Source organism: Rhinolophus hipposideros (genome assembly GCF_964194185.1).
Source record: "Rhinolophus hipposideros genome assembly, chromosome: 12".
In the NCBI taxonomy this organism is placed as follows: Eukaryota; Metazoa; Chordata; class Mammalia; order Chiroptera; family Rhinolophidae; genus Rhinolophus; species Rhinolophus hipposideros.
In genome coordinates, this window is record NC_138058.1 from 72,364,555 (window position 1) to 72,387,096 (window position 22,542).

General features: G+C 47.2%; 1 protein-coding gene across 4 annotated transcripts in view; it reads right to left on the reverse strand.

Moving 5' to 3' along the window:
* Positions 1–22,542, reverse strand: part of ASAP2 (ArfGAP with SH3 domain, ankyrin repeat and PH domain 2) — a 149,327-nt gene that overhangs the window by 73,503 nt on the left and 53,282 nt on the right. For all 4 annotated transcript variants that reach the window (XM_081069021.1, XM_081069020.1, XM_081069019.1 and 1 more), the window contains exons 2-3: positions 21,390–21,462; positions 7,978–8,123 (exon numbers count right to left, since the gene is read on the reverse strand). In XM_081069021.1, coding sequence (XP_080925147.1) covers positions 7,978–8,123; positions 21,390–21,462 — 219 coding nt within the window. The remainder of the gene's footprint in view (positions 1–7,977; positions 8,124–21,389; positions 21,463–22,542) is intronic.

A 22,542-nucleotide genomic window follows, 5' to 3' on the forward strand; every position in this document is an offset into this window, starting at 1 on the left:
TTATCTGAAAGAATGGGCATTCAGGCAAAAAACTGGGGGAGAAACTGAAGGTACTAGGTAAAATGGCCTGACCAAATCACTGAATGGCACAGGACAATTTAATCTCATTTAATCCTTACAACCATGAGAAACAGGTGTCATCCCCATTTTACAGATATGGGAACAGAGACAGGGTTAAGCCATCCACTTTGCGCTCAAATCACACAACTAAGAGGGAGCAGAGCTGAGCTGAGAATGCGGGAGCCGGAGCTCTCCCCATCACTCCATCAGACGGGACTGCACTTGAGAGAGTACAGCTTCACCCCTGACGACAAGATGGGAGCAGGAGAAGCAGTGATTCTGAATCCCTATGGGGGTGGCGTGGGGTGGAGGGCAGCCGCACAGACATCAGAATTTTCTCTATTTCCCTGATACACAGAGCAGCTCATCAGATACGTATGAGGACACTTTCAAAAGGAAAACCATCTAGGTCACTTTCATCTTGAGTGTGAGTGGAGACTCCTTCCCCGGGGACACATACACGCGTGTGCACACACGTCACAACCCTGCTCACAGCCCGGGGGCCGCAGGCTGTCGGTCCTGTTTCTTTGGCAGCAGAGCCACTCTGACAGTTTGTTTAATTAAAAAGGAGCTGGGGGGAGCCCACGCCGATCTTGAGTGTTTAACACAAACTGCAAGAACACCAGCCAGTTGCCAAAACACACGACCAACTTTCACACCAGAAGAAAGAGGGGAAATAGCTGACCTGGTTTCTGCCTTTAACGCTGTCTCTGGCAGTCACCCTGCTTTGATCTTTCAGGTTCGAAGTGGAGAGACAATAATGATTTTTAGCCCCCTCTCTTCCACTAGAGAATAGATGATGAAACCACACACTTCAGCCCCCTTACAACCAACCAGGCTGAACACCCGTGCAGGGAGAAGCAGCGGCAACACACAAGAACCCAGAATTCATGCAACCCACAATTTCTGAAACCCATGTGTGAGGAAATGTTTCATTAAGCCATCAACCAAAAATAAAAGCACCTTTTCAAAGGTATTACCTCCGCGAATCCGAGGCAGAAGGTATTTACTGGCTTCACTGTCCCCAGGGTAAGTGTCTGAGGCACTTTGCCCTCCTGTCCTCTAGAGCAGCCGGTTCTCCAGTAGCGAGTTTGGCACATGGAATCAGAAACTCGGGATGGCCCCAAGAAGGGCTGTCTGACCAATGGGCCAGGGCCGCTGAGGGGTTCAAGTGTGAGAACTGCGATTGAGCAGGCAGGCGGTGGGGCCGGTGGCTTTCCTTCTGACAAGTTCAGGGGCTGCAGTCTGAGAACTGCTCGAGGGCAGTGCTTCTGACTGTAATGTGCCTGCTCGTGCCCTGAAAAGCTTGTGGAAATGAAGATGATGGTTCAGAGGGCCTAAGGGAAAAGGGCCTGGGAGCCCAGATAATTCCACCTGAGTGCAAGGATAAGGCTCCGGGGGTGCAAATGAAACAAACTGTGTCCAAGTGCTTTGTCAACTAGAATCTGAATTATACAGGCATCCACGTGGTTTGCCAAGTTTCAGACTTGAAGGAATGGTTAGGAAAGAGCTGAAAATTCCCGAGGAAAGGGAAATGCACACAAAATACCAGAGCGCTGAATTTATCTACATAAATTTGCTGACAGTTTCCCCCAGAGGGGTAGGGGCTCGCCTCTGGGCTGAGCACGTCCCCACAGGAGGTGGTGACACAGGATGGCTCTCCCGTGCCATCTACCTCTCCGAGCCACCAGCTCCTTCCCCTGTGGCCTAGGAATAGGCTCGAGTCTCTCAGCTCCTAAAATCCCTCTCTTCACTTGCTCCTTCCTTTCCTAGCCTCAACGGCTCTCCTTCACCCGTGGCTCTCCTTCACCCATGGCTCTCCTCGCGCTGCCGCCTTCACAGCAGAGCCAGGGAAAGTCACCATGGCTTCCTGATCACAGAAGGCTGCGGTCCCTCATCACGGCTCTCTTCCTGCACCTCTGCTGCTGGGGCCCAGCCGCCCTCCTCCTCCAATCCCATCCTCGACTCTGGCCTGCCCACACATTCTCTCTCAGGTTTGGTAAGAGATTTTTTTTTTTAAGTTTCACGTCCCCTACCTTGTGGTGGCTGTCCTTTTGATAGCCGTCAATGGAGAAAATAAAAGACAACCGAAGTAAATAAAAACAAACCCTGTTTTGAGTTCATTAGTGCTTTCAAATGATTATCTTGTAACAGCAGGCCCTCCACGCATTCAACAAGTGTTAAAGCTATTACAGGACATGTGCTTATAAACCTTGTCATTGCACTTGTGCGCACATGGACCTGAGGACACCCCTGCCCCACCTCCACCCGTGACCCAAGGACCCACGGTGGGGCAGGAGTCTGGCCCACTCCCTGGGGTTGCACCCTCAGGTTTCCATGGCATCTGCACAGTGGCCAGCACAGCACGCAGTACATTCCAGTACAAGTGTCTGTGTGCCTCTGGCCAGGTGGGACTTACAAGCACTCCCCACCCCACAGCACCGGAGCATGGCCCAGCACCCCGGAGGCCCTCAGCCACTCCTCTCAGCTGAGTCTCCTCCCACCCAAGGCGTCACCCCACCGTCCTCTCCCCACATGGCTTTTCCCACTTTCTCTGACCTCTAAAACTCAGTGTATCATGGGGGTTACAATGAGGTGGCACTGCCTTTCCAAAAGAGTCCAGAAATACTATCAAAGTACAAGTCACGCATATTACGTGGCCATGCAACCACCAAAACACGGCTCTGACCGTGTTTATCGCTTCTGTTGTTTGGTCAAATGAAGGATGTGCTTTCATTTTGGTCAGGGGTTTGAGTGTAGGAAGGAGCTTCGAGTTGAAGTCTTGCGAATCTAAGACAAAGAATTTCCAACCGTACATTAGGCCAGATTAAAATATCAGTGGCAGAGGTTTCTAGGTGTCCAAAGTAGCTGTCAGGGGGCCCATCCACAAGCTCTGTTCCCCAAGAGGAGCCCCAGCCCTCCTCACTAGAACACTACACACTCTTACTCCACATACAAGCCTAACGAGCCAAGTCATCCTGTTTTCCAGCTTATGGTGCTGGAGACAGGCAGTGACAGCAGCAAGAAAAGGCAACTCATGAGGAAAAAGAGTGTCAGCATGTAAAAAGCAGATGTCGGAAGAGGAAAGCGATAGTCTGGCCCCAGTCTAGGGGCAGATATTCCCATAAACCATGCACAAGCCACTGGGGGCTTCTCTAGATTTCAGCACAGTTCATTAATCTATGCGCAAAACCATGGCACGTCTTCCTTCCCCAAAGATGAACTTATGATCAGCACTTAGTTTAATAAGAAATGTAAGACATTTAAAAATGTGAGACATTTTCAATAAAGGAAGTTAGAAAACGTTTATGTAAGTGCCGAGGGTGAGGACCTCTGGTAGAAAGACCTGTGTATTAAGCACTGAGAGAAGCTTTATCACTATGGGGAATGAGCTCACACCTGACCCAAGTACCACGAGCAAAGCAGCAGGGCAGGAATGCTCCACGCCAGGCACTGCGCACAGCATAGGGACAATAGGGACACAGCCACTGGCTACCACTCACTACCCAACAGAACCTCACTAGCTCTTCACTCTGTGGCTACAGTGTCTTCTAACTCCGATCACTTGTGTTTAAACAAAATGCATGGCGTATATGCATGTTGGTTGGTGGAACTTTCAAGTTGTGAATCTTGAGGTGGATCTTTCCATGTGAGTGAAGTGTGATTCCCCGGCCAGGGCCGCTCTAGGATCTCACACTGGGCACCCATCTCTGGCCCCAGCACCCACTGGCCACCTCCAGCAGGCTCTGTGGACAAATTTTACTACCAGTCCTCTGCAACCAGAGACAGGACTAAGTATCTGTAATTGACCTTCCAGAAACGTGTCCTTTACTGCCGTCACTCACTAAAAAACCACTTCTCAGCACGGAAGTGGCCCTTGGAAAACTCTTTTCCAGGATTCGCATATCCGTGTGGTAGGAGGAAAAGAACCTAAGAAATTGGGCTGACTTTGTAACCCGTTTAATTTCATGCATGGAACATTTCTGGAGCTGCCTTGTTTCCCCACTTTCTCCTGCATCGCTGCAGAGAAAACTGACAGACTTTTCCCGCAGGTGAGAATCTCACCCCTTAGTAACAAAATCCCACCTCATATTGAGTTGGCCTTTTTTCGGAGACGTTCCAACTGCTTTATGAACATTCTTTCAAGGCCACAAAGCAGAGAGGTGGTAATTATTATTCTTTCTGAGCAAGAGGTAGAATCGAGAATCTTAGCCATACAGAACCGAAAGGTTTTTTAAATGCCTGGGGGAAAGCAAGGCAAAATAAGAGATAGGAGACAGATGTGACCAAAAATAGGGCTAAGAACGGTATACAAAATACCAAAAAAGGAGAATTTTCTTATCATCAGCTCACTCTCAGCACCAGCTTCTCAGAAGCGGCCACTTGGTGTTCGGACAGCCGTACGGCCTCCCCACCAGCACTGGTGGCCTGGAAAATCAGGCCTGGTGAAAGCTAATTTTGGCACAAATAGGAGATTTTCTCTCTCTCTGATCTTTGCCAGGAAATAGGATCAACAATTCTAGCTACATAAAGTAAAAAATGAAACTAAAGTAATGCCCATGGACATAAAGCGTTGATTGCCCGGTCATTAGTAAGTTAGCATACATCATAATGACTCGAAAATGGTTCCGGGGTCTGGGTTTTTAATTTACAAAATGCCAGTCCCTCTATTCCTTTTTCCTTGATGCTGACTTTTCCTTGTTTTAAGATGAAACCGAGGCCATCGGCTGCCTTGTGGCCAGTACAGCAGTACGGCCCAGTTTGCATTTTTCTTTATGCTGCACTTTTCCAAGCGGCCTTTCCCTTTGGTCAGTCTTTCTTTCCCCAGGAGGTTTACATACCACAGTAGAAAGAGCACCGGTTTGGAGCTGTAAGACCTAGATTGGACCCCCCACTCTGGCCCTTGCTAAGGACCCAGCAAGATAAAGCAGTACAATACTGGCAGCGCTGTACAGCTGACAGGAGAACTGCATGTGCTAGCAGGAAGTGGGACACTCTCACTGCCTGGGGCCCGTCCTCACTGCCCCGCGCTCACTGCATGGTGGCCAGCGATGGCTCCCATGCTGCAGAAGGCACAGCAGCCGGCCTGCAGGGACCTCTGCAGTGCTGTGGCAAAGCCATGGGCTGGTGGGCCGTGACACTGTCCCGGCCCTGCCTGCTGTCAGAAAATCCAGACAAGCAGGGGCTGCTCTTAATCCACTGGGCAGCTGCTCATGTTGGTCACTGAGTACAAGCTTGTTGAGTCAGGATTCCTTCGTACAGAGCTGCAGGTGAGCCCTTCTACACCCAGAGGCACACGTCCAAAAGATGGTGAGGACCCAGTGCCCTCCCGAGAGAGAGTAGCGCTACACCACCCAGAGCCTCAGTTATCCAATCTATAAAGTGGGAATAACACCAATTCACCTTCTAGGATTGTTATAAGGATTAAGTAAACTAAGCTGTGTAAAAGCAATCCGCTGTATTCTAGACACAAGACCAAGTACGGCATTATCACCTCCATTTTACAGTTGAGATGAAGATTAAGCGCTAGTTGCTTGGGGTGAAGTCCCGGCCTCCTGCCTGCCCGTCTCCTATGCCATCAGTGTCTGGGGCTGGCCCCTCTCTCAGCCTCCTGTTCTGTGCCCTGCTGGGGGTTCTTGTGCTTCCTCCTGGCTGAGTCCTGTTTCCTGCTTTGCACGATCCCTGTCTTGGTTTCCCTCTTCATTTTGCCAAAGCACATCTTTTAGGAGCTGCAGAGAAACAGTGCAAGCGGGAACTAAAGTTCTCGAGCCTTGCATGCCGGGCAGTCTCTGTGATCCTTCTCTGGTGCTCAGCCGGCTGGTGTAACTCCAGGTTCGAATGATGCTCCCTGGGTGCGCTCTTTGTGGCACGGCTCCAGGCCTTAAAATGTCATGTTACTGTTGAGAATCCCAGTGCCACTTTGATTCTTAACCCTCTGTGTGCTTTGGGGAAGCATTTAAGATCTTCTGCCACTTGACATGGAAGTGGTGGGCCCCTTCCCTTCCTGTGCTGGACGCGCCCAAGTCCTTCAGCCTGGACATGCGAATCCTTCAGTTTGAGAAACCGTCTGTGACCTGTTTGCATTCACGATGTCCTGCTTCTGTTTTTTCTCTCTTTCTACAACACCTGTCATTTGGGTACTGGACCTTGAGGATTAACCCTCGTCTCATCCTTTACCCATTTCCTACTTTTTTGTCTTTTGATCTAATTTCTGAGAGATTTCTTCTCCTCCAACCCTTCTCAGGGGACTTTTAGTTTTATATTTTCTTAAACATTAATTGTCCCCCCCACCACCATTTTCTTTAACCACAAGTCGCATCTGACTCTTCCTTCCGGATACAATGTCTATTCCGATTTCTCTAAGGAATTAAAATTGTTTCTTTAGAGTTTTCTTTTGCTCTTTCATTGGCTCTGTTTCCTTTTTCTTTTTGTTTATTTTGGTCCCTTTCATTCTGGAGGCTGTTCATTCATATTTAAGAGTCAGGCATTAGGCAACTGGCTGGCAGTTCTGTGTGCGTGCATGGGGCTTACCCACTGAAGGGCTGCGAGATGAGGCAGCAGGCTGCCTTTCTCACTGGGAGGCACCCCCCACATGCCAGCATCTATACAGCTCTTCCCTGGAGCCACTGTTTCTCCAGTTAAAAGAAAAAAAGTTCCAATCTGACTCAGTGGTGACCCCCAAACCAGCATGTCTGCCAGTCCAGGGAGCAGGGCTGAAAAGGGGCCAGGGCTCCACTGCTCAGTGTGCATGCCATCAGCCTGTTTGGGGCAGAAACACACAGGCAATGAACTTGATAAAAAAAAAAAAAACCCAAGAGATTTCAAATTAACCCGAGGGAAAAACATCAGCACAGCAACGCCTTTTTATTCTTACCATTTCCAACTGGGATACTTTATAAGTGAAGAGACGGAGGGAGAGGCCCAGAGTCTGAAAGTCCTGGCTCTCCCCCTTCCTGTTATGAACTCACACATTTGTTCCCTTGTTTCTACCCGTCTAGGCCAGACTTACAAACCAGTCACCATCACCATTTCAAGGATGAGGAGTTATTTTGTTCACTTGTTAGGAGCTTGCTGACAAGAGACATAAAAAAGATACTGTTGTTTGTGACCTACATACAAAGCATTATTGAGTTCTTGACCTGGTCTGGTCGTCCGTGACCTTTAGGAGAAGTTGGGGGAGAAAAACAGGAAAGAGATGCTGGGACGATCCCAGTGTCCATTCCCCTTGTGGGAGAAGCCACCAGCTGGGTCACAGATACCCTCTCAGGAGGCTGTTTCTTCGGAATTCCATTCCCACCACGAGGACAAGGGCAGCACGGAGCTGCCAAGCCTGAGAAAGACCCCATTCACCCACGTTCCCAAGCACCAACCACAGGCAAGAAGCACAGCTCCGAATTCCCACTCGCCTAGAAAGCGAGACTTTTTTAAGGATCTGCATTTGGGAGGATAAAAGGCCTTTAAATATTCACGGTAATTTCTGCACTTTGATTACAGGTTACCTTGCTGTGTAAGACGGGTCTGAAACATGTTTATTAAATATTGGAAGTTTCAATGCTGACTATAATTAGCAGAATCAAACTATTCCACACAGTTTAGAAATTATTAAAAATTGAAGTCAGAGGCCCTTAAAAAGATAGAGGCATATATCTTTTTCCCCACAGCTGTGCACATTTAAAATGCCAAACTGAACTTAAAAAATCTTGTTAGAGTACACATTACAACTCTAAAATTTATTCCAAAGTGACCTAACGTATATAGAAAATATCATTCCATTTGGTACCCCACGAGGTATGAAATTCATCCCTGGTTTAGCAGACAAACCTTAAGTATCCTCTTTTGAGCCACCTTTCCGACTCCAGGAACCGCAGGCCCCTCACATGCTGCCCACAGCGGCCTCAGGTGCAGGAGGACGCTTACCAGGTTTTTGAAAAGTGCCGTCAGCTCCTTTGTGAACACCGAGAACTTCAGGAACGCGCTCCCCAGGTCCGGGTCATCCCTGCACACGCAGTTGCCGCCGAACTTCTCCAGAGCTTGGGTGTACTGCTCTTCATTTTCCACATGAGCTGCAACAGCGACGTGAGACGCACTGTTAATGCAGGGCTTCTCTGTCCCCTTCCCCACCAGGTTCTCCTTAGTTGTGAATAACACAAACACGCTGGCAGGATAAAAATCTGAGAAAAGCCAAGTTGCACCGGGCGCACAAAAGAACTGTGCTGTCGTGACAAGATCCCATTGTGCCAGCAACAGGTGCCCAAGCCTGACGGGCACGAGGGCGAGAGCCTCCACGAGCCCCCATCGCCAGCCCACGGATGAGACTGCCCAGGCAACGCCAACGCCCTCCAGACCTCCTAGGAAGGACCCCTCCTTGGCCTCGTGACGGCCGGAGTCACCAGTCAAGTCGACTTAGGAGGAGATTCCTGCTCTTGTCTAGTGTGAAACTCACGACTACTCCAGAGCCATACACCACAGCATCTCCTTTCAATACAGAAGAGCCTGGTTCTCGGAGCACAGGCCAGGGCAGCAAAAGCCATTTATGTGTCCCTGTGCCTCTGCTCAGACTCATCCCCTGCCCGGACGGAGACCCTGCCTTCCCTGACTCCTGCGCATTCCACAGACTCAGCCTCCCTCCAGGAAGCCTTCCAGGACTCCGCCCTATGCTGGTATCTGGCTGGGGCACCTTCTTGCCCTTGCACTCAGCATGTTACGTTGGAATTTGGGAAACATGTTCCCAAATATGTTGGAAGCGTTTTAGAGGAGAGTGACTAGGTTTTATTTGTCTTTGTGCCTGAAACAGAATACAACACAGAGGTTCTTTGAACAAAAAAGCCAAACCCTGGCCGTCGATCTGAAGGTATTTTACTATCATTAAGCCTCAAAGCAGCACCTTAACGAGCAAGGACCTATATTCTGGGTCTCCGGCTCAGTGGTTCCCAACTCCTGCTGCACGTCAAAATCATCCCTGGATCTTTAGCAAGCTGTAGAGGCCAGAGTCCCGCCTCCGACCTCGGATGCAGAAACGGAGGTGGGCTAGGCGTCACAGGTAACTCTGCTGACTTAATGTGACTGAATGTCACTCCCTCACTTCTGGGTTAGGTCTTTTGAAATGAATCTGGCCAGTCTATAGTAAAACAACTTCTGTTTGCATGGACACCTGATGTCTATTTTTTTCATCATTTCAACTAGAAACATAACACCACCACTTTACAGTCACGAGGGCAGGCAGACATGCAGTGTAAACTTGTACGTGAATGCTACCAAATTCCCCAGGGAAATAAAACTGTCAGCCAATGACAATGCCTGGACAGGGCCCGACAACGGGCAAAGGAGGGGACCGTCCGTGGAGGGCAATCCTTGCCCCGGAGTTAGCACCCTATGACCCAAGAACGAAGTGCCCACCCATCACACCTTGCCCGACATTCAGTGGCATTTGGATGGCTCGGGGGATTCCTAAGTGGACCTAACAAACACAACAGAAAACTAATGTCACTGTTCAAGCCCCTTTCCTTTCCTTTTTGTTATTGCGGTTGTTCCCATTCCAGACAAGGACCTGAGAGAGATCTGCGCTTCGGAGGCGACACTCAGCAAACGACTTAAGACTGAAGCACTCAGATCCCGTGGGGCAGAGCAGGACGAGCACTCAGAAGGTCTGGGTTCCAGTCCCACGCCCTCCAGGGAACACATGTGACCTGGGTAAGTCATTCACTCGCGGGGGCTATGTCTCCGCCACATGAAGGCTAGAGCCTGTTGTGAGGTTTCCACAAGGTTAACGACAGAACAAGGAACAGGGTCAGGGTCACAGACGACCACACTCAGCCCTAACTAGCGCTAGTGGCAGCACCCATATCATTTATATGCACACACGACACATTTTTTCTATACTTCACAACAGCTTTATACGACACGTATTACTTCTCATGATGCGGAAAGGAAGTTGGGGCTTAAAGAGACCCAATAACTTACGCTGGGAAACAGCCAGAAAGAGGCCGAGTCAGGTTCAAAACCAAGTCTGTCTGACCACAAAGCCCATCTTCTGCTCTGCTACACCGGGGTTTGTTTCATCACTGAAAATAACTCCCTTTGACCAAACCAAAAGCACCCAGCTTTACATTTTTAAAGTTTCATTTCAGAGACAGATGAGATATGCTGTCTTTTTTTCTCTACTTACAATTCTAGAGCACGTGGTCACCAGTGAACGGCAATTCCTTTCAAACCACTCGCTATTTTAACTGTTGCAAAATTGGTGGTCAAGGGCCGATGCTCAGTTGGTTGGAGCGTGAGCTCTGGGCAGCAGGGTTGCCAGTTGGATTCCCACATGGGCCAGTGAGCTGCACCCTCTGCAACTACAGTGAGGACAGCGAGCTGCCGCTGAGCTCCCGGGCAGCTACATGGCTCAGTTGGTTGGAGGGTGTCCTCTCAACCACAAGGTTGCTGGTTCGACTCCCGCAAGGGATGGTGGGCTGTGCCCCCTACAACTAAGATTGAACAACAGCAACTGGACTTGGAGCTGAGCTGCGCCCTCCACAACTAAGATCGAAAAGACAACAACTTGACTTGGAGCTGATGGGTCCTGGGAGAGACACACTGTTCCTCAATAAAGTCCTGTTCCCCTTCCCCAATAAAACCTTAAAAAAAAAGGTGGTCAAGATGTGGGCAATTCCAGTGCGGTTTTAGAAGGGAGTGACAGCCACAAGCAGACGTCTGGTGATGTCACTCCCCTAGGTGAGAGAAACAGGAATGCAGAGGCCAAAGTGGCCTTGGGAGCCATGTGGGGCCCTCAAAACAGTGCCTGGACCATCACAGCTGCTCTCCATGAGCACTCAAAGGGCAGGAGAGGATTTGCTTTTCATAAATGCTGATTAGTTGGCCTTTAATCCTTCTGCTCCACTGAATTTGGTAACACCACGAGGTGTCATGCTCATTCCTATCATCTTTTGAATAAAGTGGAGCTCAGAGGGGTTATATGATTTGCCCAAGATCACACAGTGGGTAAGAGGTGTGGTAGGGCCAAGTCCACCCTGTGCTCACGACAAAGGCTGCCTGCCAGCCCCTGGTCACCTGGGGAAGGAGGAACCTGCCTTCTATTCATGGACAGTCAACAGCCTGGCACGGAGGAGAAACAGATGGCAAGGCTTCACTTTCCAGAACCAAGAAGTCTAAACGAACTTCCTATCATCCCTCCTTCTGGGCTTCTCAATGGACCACCTGGTGTAGGCTTTGTTTCAAAACAAATTCTTTCCCCATAAATCTTTAAAATAATGTGTTGATCCTAGCAACCCCAATGGTGATCAATGAGTTTTTTGGCTCATCAGTATCACCATGATTCATGTGTTTCTATTTAAAGTATTTTCATCCACTGCAATCATCATTTTCTAATGCTCAAGCTAGCCCAGCTTAGGTCAGTGGAAAGCTCTTTATGATGATCCAGTTGGTGTTTTTAACACAAATTTCTGTTCTTGCCAACAAATGTGAAGCTTCCAGACAAACAACCGTACCCTGTCTCTCGGGGTTCCCTGTAACACCCAGCACGACGCCCACGGTAAGAGCAGCAGAGCCCCCATCAATGCACAGTCGCTGACTGACTGCTCCCGACGGGCCCCCGTTTGCGACTTTCCTACTCGAGATCAGAAAGTAATTGAGTGCCTTTATTTTTCTTTAGCCAAAAACAAATTTAAAATAGGAACCTAAAATAAATAGCTTGGGAAGAAAGTTTCTGGAAAGAACCCAAACTGGGGCTATCAGCTTTTATTTACAGAATTGTGAAAGCTGTTCTTCTAAAAAGAGCTCACTCTCCCACCTCCCCCTTGTTCAAATATATCTATAACTGGTTCTTATTATGATTTAGAGCCAAGAATCTTTGATGTGGGCGGGACTTAAGAAAATGAGAATCTGAGTCCCCGAGACCATAGCTAAGACTATTTCTTCTCAATTCTAACCCAGCAGCCTCCCCAGGTCCCATACCTCAGGGCACAGAAGTCATGCTTTCTACCAATCCATCCAAAGGGACAAAATGAGAGACTCTCGCAGAAAAATACATCACAAAGCCAGCAAGCACGTGCACACACTGAGTGGAGACGTAACAGTTGGGTTTTGTGTGCTTTTCAGTTTATTTGATTCTGTTATTTTAAAAAATTGGGGTAGCCAGTTAGCTCAGCTGGTTAGAGAATGGTGCTAATAACACCAAGATTGCCGGTTCGATCCCCACATGGGCCACTGTGGGCTGCGCCCTCCTTAGAAAATAAAAAACTGAAAAACTGATATCAAGGAGAAGGCCCAGTGCATGTAGTTCACGCAGTAATCGTCAGACCAGAAAGGACAGGAGGTGGCGCATTTACTCCTACTCAAGGACCACAGCACAGACGGGAAGCAGGCCACCCACGAGCCAAAGGACAGGAGGGTTCACCTTTAACGACCGTAACTTCTACCTCAAACATCTCACTCGGTACCTCCAGCCCTGCAACAGGGTGTGACAGCGTGCTGGGGGGACACACAGACAAGTGTCATCGATGTCTAAGGAAAGATACATCAATCAATCCATTTGTTGACGGCCTGCAAAGCGCCAGGCAACGTGCTAGCTGCCGAGGACTCAGACCCCAGCCACCTGAGCTGGGGCTCCAAGGTCAGGTCGGACTTTCCAACAGAAAAGCAGCAGGAACAGGAAGGTATGAACCCTACGGGAACATGAAGTCCCGTGTGTCAGAGGCCGGGAACGCTCTCTCAGTTGGAAAGCCCCTGCCCGCGTCCAGCTCCCGATGCTCCGCATCAAAGGGCAGCACAGAACTCATGGCCCATCCCCTGGAGGGCCACCCATGGCCACAGCTGGGTCTTTTCAGTCTAAAAGAGACCTGCTCCAGTGTCCTCTCTGTACAGGCAAGAAAACCGAAGCTCAGAGAGGGTGCTGACTTGCTCAAGTGCACACAGCTCGTGTGCAGCAGAGCTGGCACATGAAGAAGGCAGGTGTCCTGACGTCCAGTCTCCGGCGGTCTCCCAACCACACCAGGAACTGTTTCTTCATTTGCTCATCACATCAGCACTACCTCAGCTCTAAGCGAGCACACACATTACAACCCTCTAGCCAAGGACACGCACTGGTAACCCAAACACCAAGTGCCACCACCAGGGAGAAACGGGGTGGGTGGGTGCATGGGCAGCCTGATGACCGCCCCACCTCAGTCTCCGGGCTCACGCTGACTAGGACCCTGCAACCCCGTTCCAGGCCAGACCACTGGCCACTTGGCGGTCAGGCTGAGGCAAACCCCTCTGCTGACACTGCACATACCAACCATCCACGCAGACAGCTCCACCAAGGCTGCATTTAAGATGAGGCATTTGCTCTCTGCAGTGCCAGCTTCCCAAAGGCCTTCCCTACATGCCATGGTGATTAATATTCAAAGGTGAGCCACAATTCTAATGTCAGGATAATCTGTGCGACTCAACGTGAAGGAGCCCATTTCCCCTGGAGCTGTGGGCCCCACACATCACCTGGTATTAGGTCTAACTCCTGGCACCTCAGCACATTTCTTAAAGTCAAAGATAATCCCCATTTCTTAGCAGGATCTCTCCCCTGTGAACGTCCCAGAGGAAAAAACCATTTTTAGAATTTTACTTCTAAAATCATCCCAGATAAAAATCTCTCAGTTCACAATTTGGTACTCTGTAGCAAAAGTCTTAAAAATCGTTTTTTGCCATCTAGTAATCCCTCTTTTAGAAATCTATTCCAAAGAAATAAAGTGATCAGAGATGTGTGTACAGAACAATTTGTGAAGAGCGAAAACTGAAAACGTACAAAGTTCCAACAATACAGAAGTGGTTCAGTAACAGTGGATCTGTAGAATGGAATATTATTTTAAATTATTACTAATTTTAAAATCATGATGTAGAAATGTGGTCAGGTTAGAATGCCAAGTTAAAGAAAGACAGGTCACCAAACTGTGTTATTTAGTCTCAATTTTCTAAAGACGATGTAAAATATGACATGTTAACACTTGGGACTGTAAGTCACAAATTTTTGCATTCCTTCGGATCAGCTCTCTCTCCATGATTAACAGGTTGGTCACTGCTGACAGGATCCCACAAGTTACCCATCTAAATTCGGATCGGTTTTCTTAACCAGCAGAGAAGAGATCACTAGAATCTCAGAGCCTTGAAACCAGAAGACATCTCGAGCTCTTAAGAGTCCACGACTCCACCTCCCCCACCACTTCCTTAGAGACAGAGGGCCACCAACCCCCAACTGGAACCCTTCCAATGACCTGCTCACCAGCTAACTTCTCCCTCACATCTGAGTCAAAACCTGCTCTCCTGAAACTACCCCCTACAGAGGGCCACATGGTATGTCTCACTTCCCCATCCCAGAGCACACCGCCTTCAGAAATGCCTTCTCCCTCCCTCCCCAAACCAAGATGTCCTACCTATGTCCTTCCAGTGTCCTCCTCCAATGAGGTCTTCAGCTCTGAGATCTTGAGGTTGTTCTCACAGTTCAATAAGGGGGCGACCACCTTCTGTTTTAGAAGCACTACATACTTCCCTAAGTCACCTGCGACTCACCCTTGAACACAGCTGTCATGTACTGGCTCCTGCTGAGCTTGTGATCAACCCCCCCACCCACACCCTGAATTTTCTCATTAGGACCGCTAGAGCTTGGCCAGATGACACCTAGACACCCCACAGCAGCCCCGCGGGGTTTTACTGCACTGTGTGTCCCTGTGCGCCAGGCATGGGATGCCATGGTCACAGTGGCCACCAGGAAGCAGCTGGTTTGCAGTCTCAGGTCCTCTACTTGCTGGCTCCACGACCCTGGGACATGACCTCTCTGTCTCAGGGGCCTCACCTACAAACGGAGTTACTGCGAGACCTAACCACAGAGTTGTTGTCAGATTACATTTACGTCAAGTGTGTGTCCAACAAAGTGCTCGGCCTGTATAGGTCTTCATGAGTGTAAGACTATTATTATTATAATTGGCATGTTTCCATTCTCAGGTTTATGATCAATATAGACGTAGTTTCTTTATCTGTGGTAACTCTCCTATTCTTTTTTATCAGATATGGTATATATATATATTTTGTATCCTGAATTTTACTGTCTGAAGATTTCATCACAAGCATGTTTCTTCATGTTGCTACATAACCATGATTCCATCAAGTAGCTACATCCTAGTTTAGCCACAGGAGGAGGCGTTCCGTTTTTCACTATGATCAGCAATGAAATAAATAAGACGACCATCTCTGTTCATCTTCCCACATAAAGATTTTTTTTTTCGTGATGTGCACTTTCCAAAACCTCTTTGCGCCAGTTTTCAAGGCCACAACAAAGCGCAGGCTGCCAGTTTCACCATATTCTTGCGAAAAACTGAGGATTGTTATGATTTAGTTATTTTCTCATATAACAGGCAGAAAATCATGCCAGATGCAGTATCTTCTTAATGCACAATGAAACCTTACGTCCTAAATGACTGCATGTATTTCTTTTGAACTGCTCTTTCCTAATTACAGTTGACCCCTGAGCAAGACAAGGGTTAGGGGTGCCAACCCCCACACAGTCAAAATCCACGTGTAACTTTTCACTTAACTACAGTCCCTTCATATACACAGGGAATTGGTTCCAGGACCCCCAGCAGACAGCAAAATCTGCAGGTGCTCAAGTCTCTTACATAAAACGGTATAGAACAATTACACAACCAGCCCTCTGCATCCAAGAATTCCCTACCGGGGATCAAAAATAGTTTTCAATTGGTGGATGGTTGAATCCACGGGTGCAAAACCTGGGGATACGGAGAGCCAACTGTATATTGAAAAAATCTGCGTATAAGTGGACCTGCCCAGATCAAACCTGTGTTGTTCAAGGATCAACTGTGTATGGTACCTGTAACAGAAGCAAGTCTCTGTATTAGTTTTAAGCTCTGTATTAATAGCCACATTCTAATTAGCATTGCAAATAACGGAGAAACACAAAGTTGGATTCTCGTTTTCTTTTGTAGGTGGAAGACGGCAAGGGCTTGAGGGGAAATTAGCATTTCTTTCTTTGTATGTGTCATTTCAAGGATGCGTCCATTTCTCTAGGACATTCAGACCAAGAGTAAAGAAGGGATATCCCACTCAGGAAGAATAGGTCCCTCACGTCTTCAAGACGAGTCATTCCACAGAAGTGAAAATGAAAGTCCCTTGTTGCTTTCTTCTTGATAAAGATGAATGTTTCTACCCATTGATATGTCAAACACAGCTGGAAAATGTTAGCTTCAACTTCCCAGCAGGGGGAAAAAAATACCTTTGGGCTGAGACAGAGCTCAGGAAATTTTAGGCTAATAGAAGTTTTAGAATAAATGTGAACTTCTTTTTTAAGAGGTCAGAGAACAGTCTATGATGAGTGGGAAAATTACTGTAGAAACAGTTTCTCAACAAATCACCATAGTAACTACTTTTGCAAAATTCTATACAAGTCATTCCAGAAAATACCTCTAGCTGGGTTATTTGTCATCTGTTTGAAAACTGGGAGCCAACATAATATACTTGTTATTGTGTAAGAAAACTATTGTTTTGTGTGTATGGGGGACATGCTGACGCCCTTTTGGCCCAGTCCAATGTTTGAAGTCAGAGGGTGTGTGGGTGGGTGTGGGTGTGGGCGAATGTCTGTGCGTCTAAGGTAGTATTCTCAAAGACCAGCAGCGTCAGCATCACCTGAGAACTTAGTTGACTGGCAAACACTCAGGCTCCATCCTGCACCTACTGAACCAGAAACTGAGGTTGGGGCCCAGCAATCTGTGTTTTAATGAGACCTCCAGAACATTCGGGGTACTCAGAAATTTCAGAAGCACCACTCTAAAGCAGGGGTTGGCAAACTCTTCTGTGAAAACCCAGAGAGTAGACATTAAAGGTTTTGCAGGCCAAGAGGCAATATTGGGGTTACTGTGTGGTAAGATGGTAAAAACCGTTCTTAGGCTATAAAAACACAGCTGGCTGCTCTCAGGCACCACAAATCCCCCTTCTATATAAATCTGTATAAATCCTCACGTCACAGGACAGGCTGCCATCCCACACACTGCTCACATCTAAAATTGTAAGTTCATCTCTCCTACACTAAGTGGACAGTTAAGGACTTATAGCAGAAACAATAACAACATACATGGGAATGATCACACACTTTGGGGACCTTCCCTTGAAACTAAGTGCCCTCAGGGCCAGAATGAGTGTGGTCCTAACGCTCCTGTGGTTGCCGGCAGCTTCAGCCCTTATTGAAGGCGCCTCACTGATTTCTGATGTCTACTTCTAAAAAAATGTAATCTATTCTTAGACTCCTCTACTAAATATATTCAAAAAGAAATGTGCTGCTAAAAGCCATTCCAGAGAGGAGTTCCAAAAATGCTGTGAACGACGTCAGCAACATGGCAGGAAACTAGGTAGGATCTCCTCAGGTGACTTTTTTGAAATCGACACTTGTTCTGAAATAAACACTCAGGATCAGCTTTCTGGCCTTAAAAAAAAAAAAAAAAAAAAACAACCCAGACTCACAGCCTTATAATAACTCTAAGTTGGCATGAGAAAACAGGCGGGTAAAAGATGACAAAAGTAGGAGGTCCCCTGCAAGGTGGGGCTGTCAGCCTGCTGTGCGTGTGGTACCTCAGAAAGGACACAGGCTGGGCGCCCTGAGTGCTGTGTGAAAATTCCAGAACAAATTTCTCAACTTCCTTAAGCCTCGATTTTCCTCCAATAAAGTGGCAAAATGCCATTTCAAGTGGATAGAAGAGCATATGCAAAGGAGGAAGGAACAAAACGGGGCATGACGGCAGAAAGTGCAACTTATTTCAAAGAAGGTACCAAGAGCTGGGAGGGAACTCTGGACAGGTCGCCTGGGTCCAGGCGATTCAAGAAGATGGGACTGCACCTGCTTTTCTGCAGCATTTACTAACCTGAGGTTTATGTGGGCTGATGAAGAGAGGCGGTTGCAATTTTCAGATGCAAATAAATTTGGTAAAGATCACAAGGTGTGATCAAACAAAACAGTGAATGTTTAAATTAAAAAAATGCATTACAGTAAAAAACACATTGCCATTAATCCCCCTCAAAACACTCCCCCTCGCATTGAACACATCCCATCGTTCTTGCTACTTTCTGAAGCAGTTCTGGAAGTCCTCTTTTCTGAGTGTCTTTAGTTGTGCTCTTATGGCTTTGTTGAGGTCCTGAATCATTTTGACTTTAGGGAAGAGCCAGAAGTCACACGGCGCCAGATTTGGTGAGTAAGGTGGGTGAGAACACCCCGTAATGTTTTTGACAAAAATTGTTGTACCAGAAGCAAAGTGTGGCATGGAGCCTTCCTTTGTGATCACAAAATATGGTGAATGCTGCTGCCGAGTGCCATCCAGCGGAAAGGCAGAGATCTTTAATATGGGAAGTGGTGCATCGAACCTTAGTAACAGTGTGTGACAAGTTTCAACTTGTTTGGTGCAGTCAATCAGGTGTGAGCTACGGTTGAGAGAAGGTATGTTTTCAAATGTGCTGTAATCATCCTCCATGAGGACAACGCTCCATGTTGTATTCGGGAAACTTGGGGCCTCCCTAATTCCCTCTTCCTATGTGCCAATTTAGCAAATTTTAGTTTTTAATTCAACAATTCCATATATTTTTTTATTTCCAATTATTTTATTGGTTCTTTTTCACTAGTACCATTTCTTGTTTCTGTAATTTAATAACCTTCCTTTCCCTTTAAAGATATTAGTCATATGTTCTTATTTTAAAGTCCTATTCTCATTGCCTTATTAATTCAGTTTCCTCAAGTGTAAGCTCTTGCATTTCTTGATTTGGGGGCTTTTCAAATGTTAGGCTATTCTTAATGTAACTGTTGATTAAGTATAAGGTTTTCATTGTGATGAACTCTTATCACTTTCTTCTTCTATGCTTATTGCTTTCGGTGTCCTACCTAAGGAAGCTTTGCCTACCCCAGGTTACAAAGATATTCTCCTATGTATTCTTCAAGAAGTTTCAGTTTTAGCTTTTACATTTCAATCTGCGATCCATTTCAAATTCATTTTTGTGTAGGGTATGAGACAGCATCGTAGTTCATTTGTTCCCTTGTGGATATTTGGTTTTCCCAGTACCATTTGTTGAAAACACTCTGTTTTTGCCATCGGTTTGTCTTGGCAACTTTGCTGAAAATAAAGCATTTAAATGTGGGTCTATTCCTAGATGCTCTATTTTGTTCCACTGATCTACCTGGTGACCCTTGCAGCAGTACCTGTGAGTATTGATTACTGTTGTTTTATAAGACTTGAAGTCAGATCGTTTTTCACCAACTTTTTTTTTTGGAGCAAGATTGCTTTGGATACTCTAGGTCCTGTGAATTTCCATAAAAATTATAGAATCAGGTGGTCAATTTCCTCTGCTGCAATTCTGATTACGATTGGTGAATGCTGAGCTCAATTTGGGGAGAAGTGACATCTTGACAATATCAAATCTTCCAACCTGCCTACATTGCAGCTCTCTCCATTTACTTAGGTTGTCTTTAATTTCTGTCAGCAGTGTTTTGTAGTTTTCAGTGTAGAGTTTTTGCATATTTTTTGTTAAATCTCTTCCTAAGTACAGTTGACAATTCCTGATTATAATATCTTTGTAGCTAACATTTCCTACTAGACTCTTTAGGATCTTGGCTTACACAGCCCTCCCTGGGGCATAGGCAAATAGAGCTACTGGAGCTTGTGCTCACGATATTTTAACTGGGGTGGGGGAGGGGTTAGGTGGGACCCGTACTTCCAGAATGTTCCACATCCCTCCTGACATCACGACCACTAACTAAGGCATTCTGTGTCCTTCTGCTCCAAATGCTACTTTCATTAAAGGGAGACACCACGAGGGTGAAGGGGACGATGTTTCCAACAGCCTGACTGCTTCTGTGGGAGTAGACCCTGGGCCGCCTCCCTTCTCCCAGGCCACCACCCTCAGGCACCCATCCTCAGCAGTGCTTTGCTCTCCCACCATAAAGTCTTTTTCTCTGCAACCCATCAGCCCAGTTCCAGTCTCTCTGGGATTTCTCACAACTTCTAAAACCGAGAATCCTTATGACTTTGATTACATTTAGTTCTGAATCCTAGCTCTATAAATCATCCTTCTTGCTCTCTCTGTCTCTCCCCACACCCCCAAGTCCTAGCCTTTCCCCTGAATAACCAGCAACCCCGGAGGCAGCAGAACACAGTAGCCTGGACCTGACTAATGGTCACACAGTGAGACCTCTGGCCAGCTAAAGGTAACATCTTACCTAAGTTATGTTTCAGCTCAAAGCCCTAAGGTGGAATGACCCCCTGGCTACTGTCCCAAGAGACCAGACAGAGGGATGCCTTAAAAGACCTCAGAACCGTCCTCAAGACCTGAAGAGACGACTCATTACCCTTACCTCACCTCCGACCAATCAGCTCCCAGCACGACCCTGAGCTCTTAACGCATGGTGTCCTGTGACTTTGCCCCATAGAATCTGTCACCTACAGGCCATCGGGGAGTTCGGGCTTGTGAGCATTAGCTTCCTGTTCTCCTGGGTGATGTCATTCATAATAAAATAGCCAGTCTTTTTCCACTGCAGTTCTCGGTGTTTAGTGTTTGGCTCTGTTAGCGCCAGGTAGACGAGCACTTTCTGCTCAGTAACACTTCTTTCTAGTCCCCCAAGGCTGCCATTCTTGTCTCTGAGGGAAACTATCTAGTCACTTAATTACTAAATACAAATGTATTTTTTACATTATTTACAAATGTAAAAACATGTATTTCCTATCACTTGTAAGGTTTTGTGCAGGGGGCAGACTTGCTACATATGTGTAGCCTGCAATCTTTAAGTCAAAGGTTACAGAGTTTTGTTTTGTTTTTTTCTTTTAAAAAACATATTTATATAAGTCTAGCTCAAATATTACTTTGAGTAGTTGATTATACTTTTCTATTTATTAATTTCCTTCCCAAATAAAAAAGGCAAAAATTGGGATAAAAGAGAAATGGAAAGGGCATTCCAACATGATTAACACACAGACCAATTAGCAGAGGCAGGACCGAGGCCAGTGTCCTTGTCAACCAGTTTGGCAAAGCCAGTTCACGCAGAGCATCATGGGAAACTCTGCTACACTTCAGAGAACAAGAAGAACAACGTGGGGTGGGGTGGGGGTGGAGGAAGAAACCCCACACCAGAATTAGACAATTAGCAAAACAAAACATATTTCTAAAATTTAAACAAGCCAGCTCACCTCTCTCATTTGCAGGCCTAGAAAAGGTTGAGTTGATCACTCACTAATGGTGAGCGACATTACGGTATCAGGACTGCAAATGCAATGTGTCCCACAAGGAAACCCCGGGAAAGAAGGCATACTCACCCAGCCCAGAGATGTTTATCGCTTTCACGGATTTCTTCATTTTGTAAAGAACCATCCGGTCCACATCCAAAGCCTAAAATATAGAGAGTGTACTAATTAAAACACGTGTTCAGCTGTTATCACGGCTACCGGAGAGCAGCCACGTGCCAGCCGCTCTGGAGGTCCCTCCAGGCTGGTGCTGTGGGACAGAGCCTCGGTTTGTGTGACGACTGAGCTGTCACTGCCAGCGGCTGCCTCCCCCCTCTCATGCCTCAGCCACCCGCAGCCTGTGAGCTGCCTCTGTCCACACCACCCGCTGGCCCTCAGCCTTCTGCAGTGAAACCAGTTACTTGGACCGACTCTGCACCCAGCACGTCTCAGTTCTCCCTCTGAACCAGCAGGGCTCCAGGAAGTGTGCCTGTCAGGGACTGACCACTGCGTCTGTGCCCCTTCTCCTGACAGAGGGAAAGGACAATGGGCAGGCCGAGGAGAGATGGGGTGTGGGCAGGCAGAATGCACGTCACGCCCCACCCCCAGACAGCCAATTTCCAGCCCCAGGGCGTCCTGGCCAGAGGCAGCATGGGCCAGTGGGAGGCAAACCCACTCTGGATTTGGAAAGACCCAAACATGAACTTGTTTGTTTGGTTTGGAACGCGTGTTCCTAAGCCTTGCCAAGTCTCAGATTTCTCTTCCAGAAAGCGGGAGTAACAATAAATACTTTGCAAGGTTGAATGATTAAATAGACACACTTATGTATTTAATAGTCAACAAATATTTAGAGACCAACCACTACACAGTAGCAGGATGTGGCACATAAGGCCTAGCACGTAGTAAGTGCTCATGCACTATTTGTTCAAAGACTTATCAAATCTAGAGGCTAGTCACAGCTCTCCTTTCACAGAACACAGAGGGGTAAAATTTCCTTTTCACCCAATTAAACCCCACAAAAGATCAGTGGGTGTCACTTTTAGTTATTGTGACGAGAGGGAGACAGCATTTATAAATTGGGAGTGACACCAACCTCTGGGTTACTGCAGAGACTAAACGAAAAACGACAGGGGAAGCCCCTGGCCCACATGCGGTATACGGGAGACATTCGCTAACAGTGTTATTACTCAGCGTGAGTTTTGAGCCTAAACAACTGCAACGGCCTACCCTCTGAAATAGAGCACGC